The following is a 13,757-nucleotide window of genomic DNA, read 5'->3' as shown; positions in this document are numbered from 1 at the left end:
CCCGCCTCAGCCTCCCAAAATGCTGGGATTACAGGCCCAAGCCACTGCTCCAGGCGAAAAAATTTTTTAAAAAGATTCAACTGTATGAATGGCTGATTGATACATATGTCATGTATTCATGTAATGAATATTTCATTACATGAAAATGATGTATTCATTCATCATTCATGTAAAATGGCCGAATCAGTGTTTCTCATAACATTTGATTATTTGCTTATTGAAGAAATAAATTGATTTTTATTTTATTTTATTTATTTATTTTTTTGAGACAGAGTTTTGCTCTTCTCACCCAGGATGGAGTACAGTGCCATGATCTTGGCTCACTGCACCTTCCGCCTTCCAGGTTCAAGCAATTCTCCTGCCTCAACCTCCCAAGTAGCTGGGATTACAGGCGTGTACCACCACACCCGGCTACTTTTTGTATTTTTAGTAGAGACAGGGTTTCATCATGTTGGTCAGGCTGGTTTCGAACTCCTGACCTCAGGTGATCCACCTGCCTCGGCCTCCCAAAGTGCTGGGATTATAGGCGTAAGCCACCGCGCCTGGTAGAGAAAGAAATTTATTTTAAAAATTGACTAGTTAAATACATTTTAATGCTTTAATAAAACCTGAAGATATTTTTTCCAGAGCCAACTGGAACCAAAAATTGGGTCAAAAATCCTTTTGCTGTTATTTCTGAAGTTTTAGCATTCAACTTCCCACTTCTTATTGGGTATGCTCTTATTTTGTTTAGCATTTGATGGAAACATTAAAAACAGTCTTCAGTGAGAAATGGTTTCATAATTTAAGAGCTTTGTTTGATCTGAATATTTACATCTATTTTTCAGACATGAAATACCTAACTATTCTTGATGACCCACATTTAGAAATTAAAGATTTTCTGTTTTATTAGAAAAAGAACAAGGGCAGTAACCTTACTGAGTCTGAAATTTCACACAATTTGGTTTTGTTTTTTTAAAATACTAAACATGTAAAGTTTTCTGAAATTTTTGAACTCTTGTGTGTCAAATGCCTTTATATCTGTGAGTAGTATGATCATGAGAAATAATACTGGTCTAGGCAATTAATTAAATCTGCCACATAAAGCTGGGTATGGATGATAATTCAGAATTCACAGTCTAGCAGGGGCAAACATCAAGTTACTATAAAATAGAGATGATAGTCATAATTTTCTCATAGGCTATAAGAGGTATTAACATGTTAATTAATTGTAAGTGCTTGATAAATGTTTACAGTTATTCTGGTGTTTTATACTATATACTCAGAACTGTATGAGAGACATGTATAGTGATAATTTAGATGAAAAGGTAATTTTGTACTGGGGTTGTCAAGCAAAGTGTATTGAAGCTCTTTAGGTAGGACATACAAGCACATGGAGATTGGGAGAATAGCATTCAAGGAAGAAATGTAGCCTTTGGCAGACCCACAGAAATAAGCAAGTATATGGTATTTTTGGGGAGTAAAAATCCAGTGTGACTAGACTGTATGAGCTATGTCAAAGTACTATGTAATCTGTAAAGGAGAGAGCATACTATAGTGGAAAGATAGAAGGCTTAGAAGTGGGCATAATAGGCTGGGCGCAGTGGCTCACGCTTGTAATCCCAGCACTTTGGGAGGCCGAGGCAGGCGGATCACGAGGTCAGGAGATCGAGACCACAGTGAAACCCCATCTCCACTAAAAATATAAAAAATTAGCCGGGCGTGGTGGCGGGCGCCTGTAATCCCAGCTACTCGGAGAGGCTGAGGCAGGAGAATGGCGTGAACCTGGGAGGCGGAGCTTGCAGCGAGCTGAGATCGCGCACTGCACTCCAGCACTCCAGCCTGGGTGACAGAGCGAGACTCCATCTCAAAAAAAAAAAAGTGGGCATAATATTCCAGAAGTGGATATAATTTTAGTTTTGCCTCATTTTAGCTATGTGGTCTTTGATGGATTATTTAACTTTTTATTTCCTTTTTTTCTCATTGGTTAAATGAGATAGTGAGTGTTAATGCTTTGTTGTGTGGGAGATGTGAAGAATTTAGAATAGTGCTGGTACATGAAAGAAATGCAATATGTCCCCGCCTTTGCTGTACCTCCTTTATTCTCTTCCTTGTTAGTAGCTTTACTTATATAATGATTTTTAGAAGACAATTTTTGTACAATTAATTTTTTTGTAGAACTGGAAAGTATTAAAGGTTACTTGTGATAAGAAAATACTAATAGCTGAGTGTGGTGGCTCACACCTGTAATCCCAGTACTTTGGGAGGCTGAGGTGGGTGGATCACTTGAGCCCAGGAGTTCAGGACTAGCCCGGGCAACATGGCAAACCCTGTCTCTACAAAAAAAAAAATACAAAAATTAGCCCAGTATGGTGGCGAGCGCCTGTGGTCCCAGCTGCTTGAGAGGCTGAGGTGGGAGGATTGCTTGAGCGTGGGAGGCAGAGGTTGCAGTGAACAGAGTTCTTACTACTGCCTGGGTGACAGTGAGGCCCTGTCTCAAAAAAAAAAAAAAAAAAAAAAAAAAAAAGAAAATACTAGTTACAGTTTTTTTTTTTTTAATGGACTTAATTTCATGTATCCTTTTATTGACACCTCTCTTCTTTTTTGTGCTTAGCATGGGTTCTGATACATTATAGAAATTAACATTTATTGACTTTGTGCAGTTCGAAATGTGAAAAATCTCTAAGTCCCCCCTTAATTGTGCTGGCAGTTAAATTAATGGATGGATTCAATATAGGCAGTCACCTCAATTTATGAGTGAACCCTATTTAAATATGAAATAATGTGGAATTATTTTTTCTTTTTAAAATAAATGACTCATAGTTTGTGGTAATAATAGCTATTTAGATGTTTTTATCTAATGTGACTCCTTCCTTTGATTAAATGAATCTTTTTTTTTTCTTTTTTTGCAAATGATTCTATTAATACAAACTACTTGGGAAAAATTATGCTTAGTGTGAGAGGAAGAAATAAAGCTCTTGGGTAAAATATAACTAGGCTGCTCAGACTTCACTGACTTGCCTGAGTGGTGGCTAATGAGTAGTCCATTTCACCTTAAGTCCAATTTTAAGAGATATTAAAATTCATGAAAAAGAAACCACATTTTAAAAAAGGTCTGAAATTACCAGAAAGAAAGGATTTTATTCTTGTAAGAGCTCCTTGAGCAAAATAGACATTTCTTTTCAATAATATGGATTGTTTGCCTCTTGTCTATGAAGTGCTAACTGCAAATAACACATTAATGAACACAGTTTCTCAAGGTCACTGGAACAACTTTCAAAGGTATTTAGGGACTCTATATTTCAAGAGATGAGAAGCACGCAAAAAACTATTTAAATTAATTAAAAATTTACCATGAGGTCTGGTGAAAGGTGAAATGTGAAAAATTTTACTGTGAACTCTAGGTTAGTTAAAAAATTATGGTTATTGTTTACTTTCTTTTTCCTTTTTTTTTATTTTTTGAGATGGAGTCTTGCTCTGTTGCCCAGGCTGGAGTGCAGTGGCATGATCTCAGCTCACTGCAAGCTCTGCCTCCCAGGTTCATGCCATTCTCCTGCCTCAGCCTCCTGAGTAGCTGAGACTACAGGCACCCATCACCACGCCCGGCTAATTTTTTTGTATTTTTAGTAGAGACGGGGTTTCACCGTGTTAGCCAGGATGGTCTCCATCTCCTGACCTCATGATCTGCCTGCCTTGGCCTCCCAAAGTGCTGGGATTACAGGCATGAGCTCCACCTCCAGTCTGTTTGCTTTCTTTGGCTTCTTTTATTATAAAAACCACAATAAAAAATCAGATACAAATTATTAATTGCTTTAGGAAGGGGAAAAAACTTACACAGATGTAACTTTCTTATTTGGAGACTCAATTATTTTATCTACTTGATGGTTATGTCTGTTTTCTACCTTTCCATGCTATTGGTTGCATGTAATGTACTTCTTTTGTTGTTTTGGGGGTGAAGTTAGATTACTTTTTGTCTTGATGAACAATTTCGTAGATCCACAGAATGTCAAAGCTGAAGTAACTATAGTGGTTTTCTAGTTCCGCATTGTAATTTTATGGCCCAGGAAATTGATTCCTAGAGAATTTCAGTGAAATAACTAGATAATGACAACTGTATCAGAACATAAGTCTTCTGACTTCCAGTACAGCTGATATTTCTATTGTAGCATGACATCTTTCTTTACAAAGAGTTTATTTGGAGATCATGATTTGATGCAGTGAAATTCTGCCTGTCTAGATTACTTGTTAGGATTCTCCCTTTGTTGTCCTCTCTCCTTAGAATCCTTGTATCACCAAATCCTACTTTGTTAGTAAAACTGTTTTCCTTGCTCTAGAATATCTGCCACATCTGTCCCACCTTCTTGTATCTTACTCATATTTCATTGTATAACTCTGTTATTTCTTCTTTGAAGCCTTCCATATCTGCTCCAGTTCAAACCTGTCCTTTCTAATTTTTGAAATATTTGTAGTTTATATTAAATATTTTACTCTCATTATGTATTCAAGTTTTATCACTAATTTTTTTTTAGTGTGCGTGTTTTCTTCTCAAGTTCTGTTCTTTAAGTGTGCGTTTAAATTATTAAGAAAAATCTTGTTAGGATTGTTGGTGATAGGCTGTTGATGGAATGTAGACACTCTTGTGATAATATTGGTTGACAATGATGCCATGTAGTTAGACCTAGATATTTGTTTATTAATTCATTCAAAAATATATAGCAGGTACTGCTGTGGTTTGAATTATGGTTCTTTCCAAAATTCATGTTGAAATTTAATTTCCATTGTGGTGGTATTAATAGGTAGGATCTTTTTGAGAAATGATTAAGTCATGAGGGCTGTGCTCTCATGAATAGGTTAGTGCCTTATGAAAGGGCAAGAGGGTATTAGCTTAGGTCCTTTTTTGCGCTTCTGACGTGTGATGACATAGCAAGAGGGCCCTCACCAGATATAAAGTCTGCTGGCAGTTTGATCTTGGATTTCTCAGACTCCAGAAAAGTGAGAAGTAAATTTGTACCATGTTCATTACCTAGTCTCAGATATTTTGTTACAGCAGCACAAATAAACCATATCAGTTACCTAGAATAAGCCAGGCCCTATGGTAGGTGCTGGGTGGATTGCAGAAGCAAATAGGGGGTGGTAAGTACAGGGTGCTAGAGTAGCACAAAAGAAGAGTATTTCATTTAGAAAGCTATTTGTGGCTGGGCGTGGTGGCTCACGCCTGTAATCCTAGCACTTTGGGAGGCCGAGGCGGGTGGATCACCTGAGGTCAGGAGTTTGAGACCAGCCTGACTAACATGGTGAAACCCCGCCTGTACTAAAAATACAAAAATTTGCTGGGCGTGGTGGCGCTCGCCTCTAATCCCAGCTACTCAGGAGGCTGAGGCAGGAGAATCACTTGAACTCGGGAGGTGGAGGTTGCAGCGAGCTGAGATTGCGCCACCGCACTCCAGCCTGGGCAACAGAGCAAGACTCTGTCTCAAAAAAAAAAAAAAGAAAAAGAAAAAAAAAAAGAAAAAGAAAGCTATTTGGGAGTGTCTTCTAAGCTGAGAAGTGAAGATGAGTTGAAGGTGGGCTTCATAGATGAAAGTAAATTTCCTTGACAAAAGAAACAATACATTTAAGTGTGAGATGGAATAGGGTATTCCATTTTCAAGGAACTAAAGATCAGGGTGACTGAATTATTGGGTACAAGATCGAGAACCACCTAGGGATCTTGTTAAAGTGCACACTCTGATTCAAAATTCAGTCTGCTAGGGCTACCATAACAAAATACCACAGACTTAGTAGCTTAAACATCAGATTTATCTTCTCACAGTTTTGGACGATTAGAAGTCCAAGATCAAGGTGCTGTCAGGGTTGGTTTCTGGTGATGCCCCTCTTCTGGCTTGTAGAGGACCACTGTCTCCTTGTTTTCTCCTTTGGTCTTTCCTTTGTATTGGAGGGTTGGGGAGGGCAATGGTGGGCTGATGTCTCTTCCTCTTTTGTAAGGATATTAGTCCTGTCTCATTAGGGTGTTACCCTTAGGACCTCATTTAACCCTATTTACCATCCCCACAAAGGCACTATTGCCAAACACATTGGGTGTTAGGGTTTCAATATATGAATTTTGAGGGAACTTTTTATTCAGTCCCTAGTAAGTAGATGTGGGGTGGAGCTTGAGATACTACATATCTCACAAGCTCCCAGGTTACATTGTTGCTGCTGGTCTAAGAAACACACTTTGAGTATCAAGAAGTAGTCAACTATTCCTGGTCATCTACCCGTAGCTGCTTAATGATTCACTTTTGAAGATGGGAGTGAGTCTGAGTTCTCAGTTCTTAGAGTTTGAAAAAGGTTGAGAACACAAGCGCGAATGGTTATAAATGATCATTTCTGAATAAATGAAGCTTGTTTGAAAAGCTAAAGTAAAATTATCTTCACATAAATGAGTTTCATTTTTAGCTGTCTGAAAATAGTTATTAAAGAAGATAAAAGAAATTTGAAATTTGTACATCTTACTGCTTCTTTTTACAGTCATAAAAGTACTAATTTTAAGTAGTATTCCCAGACTTGACTAGGAAGTAGTCTGAAAATCACTAGCCTAGAGGACTTGTCTATGATGAATTTGTTGTGCCCAAAGTGCCTTTTATTGTTGGTTTTTTTAGTCTCAAAAATGGTAATGGGTATTTGGATATTTTGCTTTTGTGTAAATGGTGGGATAAGATGTATAAACAGATTTTATTGCGTGAAGCCTTAATATTTGTAATGTGGGGCTTGGGGTAAAAAGCTAACCAGGGCTGATTGTGATTAGCTGTTTAGAATGCTCATATGTTCTGTTTTTATTCATTTATATAAGTCCTATGACTATAAACATGGCATGTAAATATACTGTTTTTAAAAATGATCTTTCTTAATCTAATTTCTTATTATGTTACTTTCTTTAGAGACCAAGAAGCGTCAGTGCAAAGTTCTTTTTGAGTACATTCCACAAAATGAGGATGAACTGGAGCTGAAAGTGGGAGATATTATTGATATTAATGAAGAGGTAAGGAAAAAATGTGTTACAGATAAAACGGCAATGGTAATTGATGCTGTGGATTTTAGAAAAATTAAATTGTAAGAATATTAGTCTTTTGTGAGAACTGTTGTCACTTTTTCAAAAAAATGGTATAGAGTTTCTTTACTCATCCTTGCTGTATTTGTGTATGTATTTATATTTCCTGCCTTTAGGAATAAAAATGCCCCCTTAAAGCTAAAAATTAATGAAATCTAAGTAGTTGAGAACATAAACAAGCCTTTTCTTTGATTCTGAATTTACCATAGGCAAAAAGCAGTGAAATAGAAGGAATTTTGCCTTAGAAGGAATACAAAGCAAAATCTTTTTAAAAGCTTTGCCTTGTTTGAATTATCACATTCAAATATTAATAAAAATACTTTCCTACATTTTGATATCTTAGAATGGGATTTTAAAATATTTTAAAAATAGATCATGGACAGGAGGCAGGACTAGATTGCAGCTCCCACTGGGATAGACAGAGCAGCATGTGGAGGCTCACATCGTGAACTTTTGCTCCAGAACGACTGCAGGAATACGTTAGGAAAGCCGAAAGAACCCACAGACCCTCTGAAGGAAGCCAACTGCTCCTGCAGGACCTGGGAGACACCCCAAATGCTCAGTTGCAGCAAGATCCGCCCAAGGAGAGTCTGAGATAAGAAATGCCTAGCCCTGCCTGCACCTAATGGTCTTTCCCTACCCACCCTAGTAACTGATGACAAAGGGCATATACTCTTGGGAGTTCTAAGGCCCCGCCTATCACCTGTTCCTCCCCATACTACATAGCTGATGCTCTCTTGAAAGTGCCACCTCCCAGCAGGAGACCAACCAGCACAAAAATAGTGCATTAAACAGCCAGAGCTAAGGACCTTCACAGAGTTCATTTCAATACCCTGCCTGCCAGCCCCAACCACCACTTCCACCAGAGCAGGTGCTGGTATCCACGGCTAAGAGACCCATGGATGGTTCACATCACAGGACTCTGTGCAGACAACCCCCAGTACCAGCCCGAAGCCTGGTAGACTTGCTGCGTGGCAGAAGAGAGATAATCTCTACAGTTCGACTCTCAGGAAGCCACATCGCTAGGAAAAGAGGGAGAGTACTACATAAAGGAGCACCCCATGAGACAAAAAGAATCTGAATAGTCTTGAGCCTTAAACTTCCCTCTGACAGAGCCTACCCAAATGAGAAGGAATCAGAAAACCAACTCTGGTAATATGACAAAACAAGGTTCTTTACCACCCCCAAAAATCACACTAGCTCACCAGCAAGGTATCCAAACCAAGAAGAAATCTGTGATTTACCTGAAAAAGAATTCAGAAGGTAAGTTATTTAGCTAATCATGGAGGCATCAGAGAAAGACGAAGCCCAGTTTAAGGAAATCAAAAAAATGATACAAGAAGTGAAGGGAGAGATATTCAATGAAATAGATACCATAAATAAAAAATAATCAAAACTTCAGGAAACAATGGATGCACTTACAGAAATGCAAAACGCTCTGGAAAGTTTCAGCAATACAATTGAATAAGCAGAAGAAAGAATTTCAGAGCTTGAAGACAAGATTTTTGAATTAACCCAATCCAACAAAGACAAAGAATAAGAAAATATAAACCAAGCCCCTAAGAAGTCTGGGATTATGTTAAATGACCAAACCTAAGAATAATTGGCCTTCTTGAGGAAGAAGAGAAATCTAAAAGTTTAAAAAAAAATTTGGGGGAATAATCAGAAAAACTTACCTGGCCTTGCTACAGCCCTAGACATCCAAATATAAGAAGTTTAAGAACCCTTGGGAAATTTATCAGAAAAAGATTATTGCCTGGGCACATTGTCATCAGGTTATAATTGGCTTTCCTGGGGAAGAAGAGAAATCTAAAAGTTTAAAAAACATTTTTGGGGGAATAATCAGAAAAACTTCCCCGGCCTTGCCAGAGACCTAGACCTCCAAATATAGGAAGCTCAAAGGACACCTCGGAAATTTATCACAAAAAGATTATCGCCTGGACATTGTCGTCAGGTTATCTAAAGTTAAGATGAAGGAAAGAATCTTAAGAGCTGTGAGGCAGAAGCACCAGGTAACCTATAAAGGACAGTCTATCAGATTAACAGCAGATTTCTCAGCAGAAACCATACAAGCTAGGAGGGATTGGGGTCCTATCTTGAGCCTCCTTGACAAAACAATTATCAGCCAAGAATTTTGTATCCAGCAAAACTTAGCTTCATAAATGAAGGAAACATACAGTCTTTTTCAGACAAACAAATGCTGAGAGAATTCACCACTACCAAGCCAGTACTACAAGAACTGCTAAAAGGAGCTCTAAATCTTGAAAGGGATCCTAGAAACACATCAGAACCTCTTTGAAGCATAAATCTCACAGGACCTATAAAACAAAAATTAGAGGTTAAAAAGCAAAAACAAAAAACAAAAAAAACCAAGATATATGGGCAACAAATACCATGATGAATGGAATGGTCTCTCACATCTCAATACTAATGTTGAGTGTAAATGGCCTAAATGCTCCATTTGAAAGATACAGAATTGCAGAGTAGACAGGAATTCAACAACCCTCTGCTGCCTTCAAGAGACTCACTTAACACATAAGGAATCATAAACTTAAAGATGTAGAAAAAGACGTTTCATGCAAATGGTTAGCAGGAGTAGCTATTCTTATGTCTGACAAAACAAACTTTAAATCAACAGCAGTTTAAAGAGACAAAGGGATGTTACATAATAATAAAAGGCCTTGTCCAACAAGAAAATATCACAATTCTATATATATATGCACCTAACACTGGAGCTCTTTAATTTATAAGACAATTACTAATAGGCCTAAGAAATGAGATAGTAACACAATAATAGTGGGGGACTTCAATACTCCACTGACAGCATTAGACAGGTCACCAAGACAAAGTCAACAAAGAAACTGAGTTTAAACTATACCCTGAAACAAATGGAGTTAACAGATATTTATACAACATTCTACACAACAACCACAGAATATACATTCTATTCAACAGTGCATGTTCTTTCTCCAAGGTAGACCATATGATAGGCCACAAATAAGCCTCAGTAAATTTAAGAAAATTGAAATTCTATCAAACACTCCCTCACACCACAGTGAAATAAAACTGGAAATCAACTCCAAAAGGAGCCTTGAAAACCATGCAAATACGTGGAAATTAAATAACCTACTCCTGAATGATCATTGGGTCAGAAATGAAATCAAGATGGAAATTAAAAAATTCTTCTTACTGAACGACAATAGTGACACACCTGTCAAAACCTCTGGGATACAGCAAAGGCAGTGCTAAGAGGAAAGTTAATAACCTAACTTTTATCTTAAAAGTCAACTTAAAAGTTGATGCCTACATCAAAGACTGTGAAAGAGCACAGACAGACAATTTCAGGTCACCTCAAGGAATGAGAGAAAGAAGAACAAACCAAACCCAAACTCAGCAGAAGAAAGGAAATAACCAAGATCAGAGCAGAACTAAGTGAAATTGGAACAAACAAAAAATACAAAAGATAAATGAAACAAAAAACTGGTTCTTTGAAAAGGTAAATAAGATTGATAGACCATTAACAAGATTAACCAAGAAAAGAAGAGAGAAAATCCAAATAAGCTCAGTTAGAAACAAAGCAGGAGATACTACAATTGACACCACAGAAATACAAAAGATCATTCAAGGCTACTATGAACTTTTTTCTGCGCATAAACTAGAAAACCTAGAGGAGATGGCTGAATTCCTGTAAAGATACAATCCTCCTTGATTAAATCAGGAAGAATTACATATGCTGAACAGAACAATAACAAGCAGCGAGGTTGAAATGGTAATTAAAAAATGACCACCAACAACAAAAAAGGTCCAGGACCAGACGAATTCACACCAGAATTCTACCAGACATTCAAATAATTGGTACCAATCCTGTTGACACTATTTCACAAGATAGAGAGAGGAAACCCTCCCTAAATCATTCTGTGAAGCTAGTATCATCCTAATACCAAGACCAGGAAAGGACATAACAAAAAAAGAAAACTACAGACCAATATCCCTGATGAATATAGATGCTAAAATCCTTAACAAAGTACTAGCTAACTGAATCCAACAACATATCAAAAAGATAATGCACCATGATCAAGTGGGTTTCATATCAGGGATGCAGGGATAGTTTAACATACGCAAGTCAGTAAATGTGATACGTCACATGAATTAAAAACAAAAATCACACGATCATCTCAATAGATGCAGAAAAAAGCATTCGACAAAATCCAGCATCGCTTTATCATTAAAACTCTCAGCAAAATTGGCATATAAGGGACATACTTCAGTGTAATAAAAGCCGTCTATGCAAAACCACAGCCAACATAATACTGAATGGGGAAAAATTGAAAGCATTCCCTCTGAGAACTGGAACAAGACAAGGATGCCTGCTCTCACCACTCCTCTTCAACATAGTACTGGAAGTCCTAGCCAGAGCAGTTAGACAAGAGAAGGAAATAAAGGGCATCCAACTCGGTAAAGAGGAAGTCACACTGTCACTGTTTGCTGATGATATGATCGTTTACCTTGAAAACCCTAAAGACTCCTTCAGAAAGCTCCTAGAACTGATAAAAGAATTCAGCAAAGTTTCTGGGTACAAAATTAATGTACATAAATCAGTAGCTCTTTTATATACCAATAGCAGTCATCTGGAGAATCAAATCAAGAACTCAACGCCTTTTACAATAGCTGCAAAAAAAAAAAAAAAGATGCTTAGGAATATACCTAACCAAGGAGTCAAAAGACCTCAACAAGAAAAACTACAAAACCCTGCTGAAAGAAATCATAGACGACAAAAACAAATGGAAACACATCTCACGGTCATGGACAGGTAGAATCAGTATTGTGAAAATGACCATACTACTAAAAGCAATCTACAGATTCAACAGAATTCCTATACATACCACCATCATTCTTCACAGAATTAAAAAAAACAATTCTAAAATTCATATGGAACCAAAAAGAGCCTGCATAGCCAAAGCAGGACTAAGCAAAAAGAACAAATCTGGAGACCTCACATTACCTGATTTCAAATTATACTATAAGGCCATAGTCACCAAAACAGCATGGTACTGGTATAAAACTAGGCATATTGACCAATGGAACGCAATAGAGAACCCAGAAATAAACCCAAATACTTAACAGCTAACTGATCTTCAACAAAGCAAACAAAAACATAAAATGGGGAAAGGACATCCTTTTCAGCAAATGGTGCTGGAATAATTGGCTAGCCACATGCAGGAGAATGAAACTGGATCCTCATCTCTCATCTTATACAAAAATCAACTCAAGATGGATCAAGGACTTAAATCTAAGACCTGAAACTATAAAAATTCTTGAAGATAACATTGGAAAAACCCTTCTAGACATGGACTTTGGCAAGGATTTTGTGACCAAGAACCCAAAAGCAAATGCACTAAAAACAGAGATAAAGAGCTATGACCTAATTAAACTAAAGAGCTTTTGTATGGCAAAAGAAACAGTCAGCAGAGTAAACAGACCACAGAGTGAGAGAAAATCTTCACAATCTATACATCTGACAAAGGACTACTATCCAGAATCTACAATGAACTCAAACAAATTAGCAAGAAAAAAACAATCCCATCAAAAAGTGGGCTAAAGACACAAATAGACAGTTCTCAAAAGAAGATATGCAATGGCCAACAAACATATGAAGACATGTTCAGCATCACCAATTATCAGGGAAATGCAAATCAAAACCACAATGTGATACCACCTTACTCCTGCAAGAATGACCATTAAAAAAAAAAAAATAGATGTTGTTGTGAATGTGGTGAACAGGGAACACTTCTGTACTTCCGGTGGGAATGTAAACTAGTACAGCCACTATGGAAAACAGTGTGGAGATTCATTTGAGAACTAAAAGTAGAACTATCACTTGATCCAGCAATCGCACTACAGTCCCAGAGGAAAAGAACTCATTATATGAAAAAGATACTTGCACACGCATGTTTATAGCAGCACAGTTCGCAGTTGCAAAAATGTGGAACCAACCTTAATGCCCATGAATCAATGAGTGGATAAAGAAACTGTGGTGTGTATATATGTGCTGGAATACTACTCAGCCATAAAGAGGAATGATTTCATGGCATTCACAGCGACCTGGATAAGATTGGAGACTGTTATTCTAAGTGAAGTAACTCAGGAATGAAAAACCAAACATCATATGTTCTCACTTGTAAGTGGGAGCTAAGCTATGAGGATGCAAAGGCATAAGAATGACACAGTGGACTTTGGGGCCTCGAGGGGAGTGGGTGGGAAGGGGATGAGGGATAAAAGACTACAAATTGGGTGCAGTGTGTACTCCTCAGGTGATGGGTGCACCAGAATCTCACAAATCACCACTAAAGAACTTACTTATGTAACTTAACACCACCGGTTCCCCAATAACCTATGGAAATTAAAAAAAAGAAAAATAAAATTTAAAATAATTTTTCATGTCTCTGCTTTTATCATTTGAAGGAGTATTAAAGTTTAATTTCACAGTTGAAGGTCATGTTTTCAACATGTATGTTTTGATATCATGTATTATAGCACAGATTGATTTTGTGTCAAAACACCCTGTAATGTAATTTATCACTAGTGTTTATGTTTATACAAGCTTCGATTGTGTTTCTACAAAAGGCTGTTCTATTTTATTTTCACTTGGTTGCAGTAATAATAGTTAACATTTCTTGAGCTTATGTTA

General features: G+C 37.3%; 1 protein-coding gene across 1 annotated transcript in view; it reads left to right on the top strand.

The window, feature by feature from the left end:
• CD2AP (CD2 associated protein) overlaps positions 1-13,757 on the top strand; it is a 157,596-nt gene that overhangs the window by 67,530 nt on the left and 76,309 nt on the right. The window contains exon 4 of the mRNA XM_003254197.4: positions 6,900-7,000. Coding sequence (XP_003254245.2) covers positions 6,900-7,000 — 101 coding nt within the window. The remainder of the gene's footprint in view (positions 1-6,899; positions 7,001-13,757) is intronic.

Source organism: Nomascus leucogenys, chromosome 22a (assembly GCF_006542625.1).
Source record: "Nomascus leucogenys isolate Asia chromosome 22a, Asia_NLE_v1, whole genome shotgun sequence".
Lineage (NCBI taxonomy): Eukaryota > Metazoa > Chordata > Mammalia > Primates > Hylobatidae > Nomascus > Nomascus leucogenys.
This window is presented reverse-complemented; position numbering and strand designations above follow the sequence as displayed.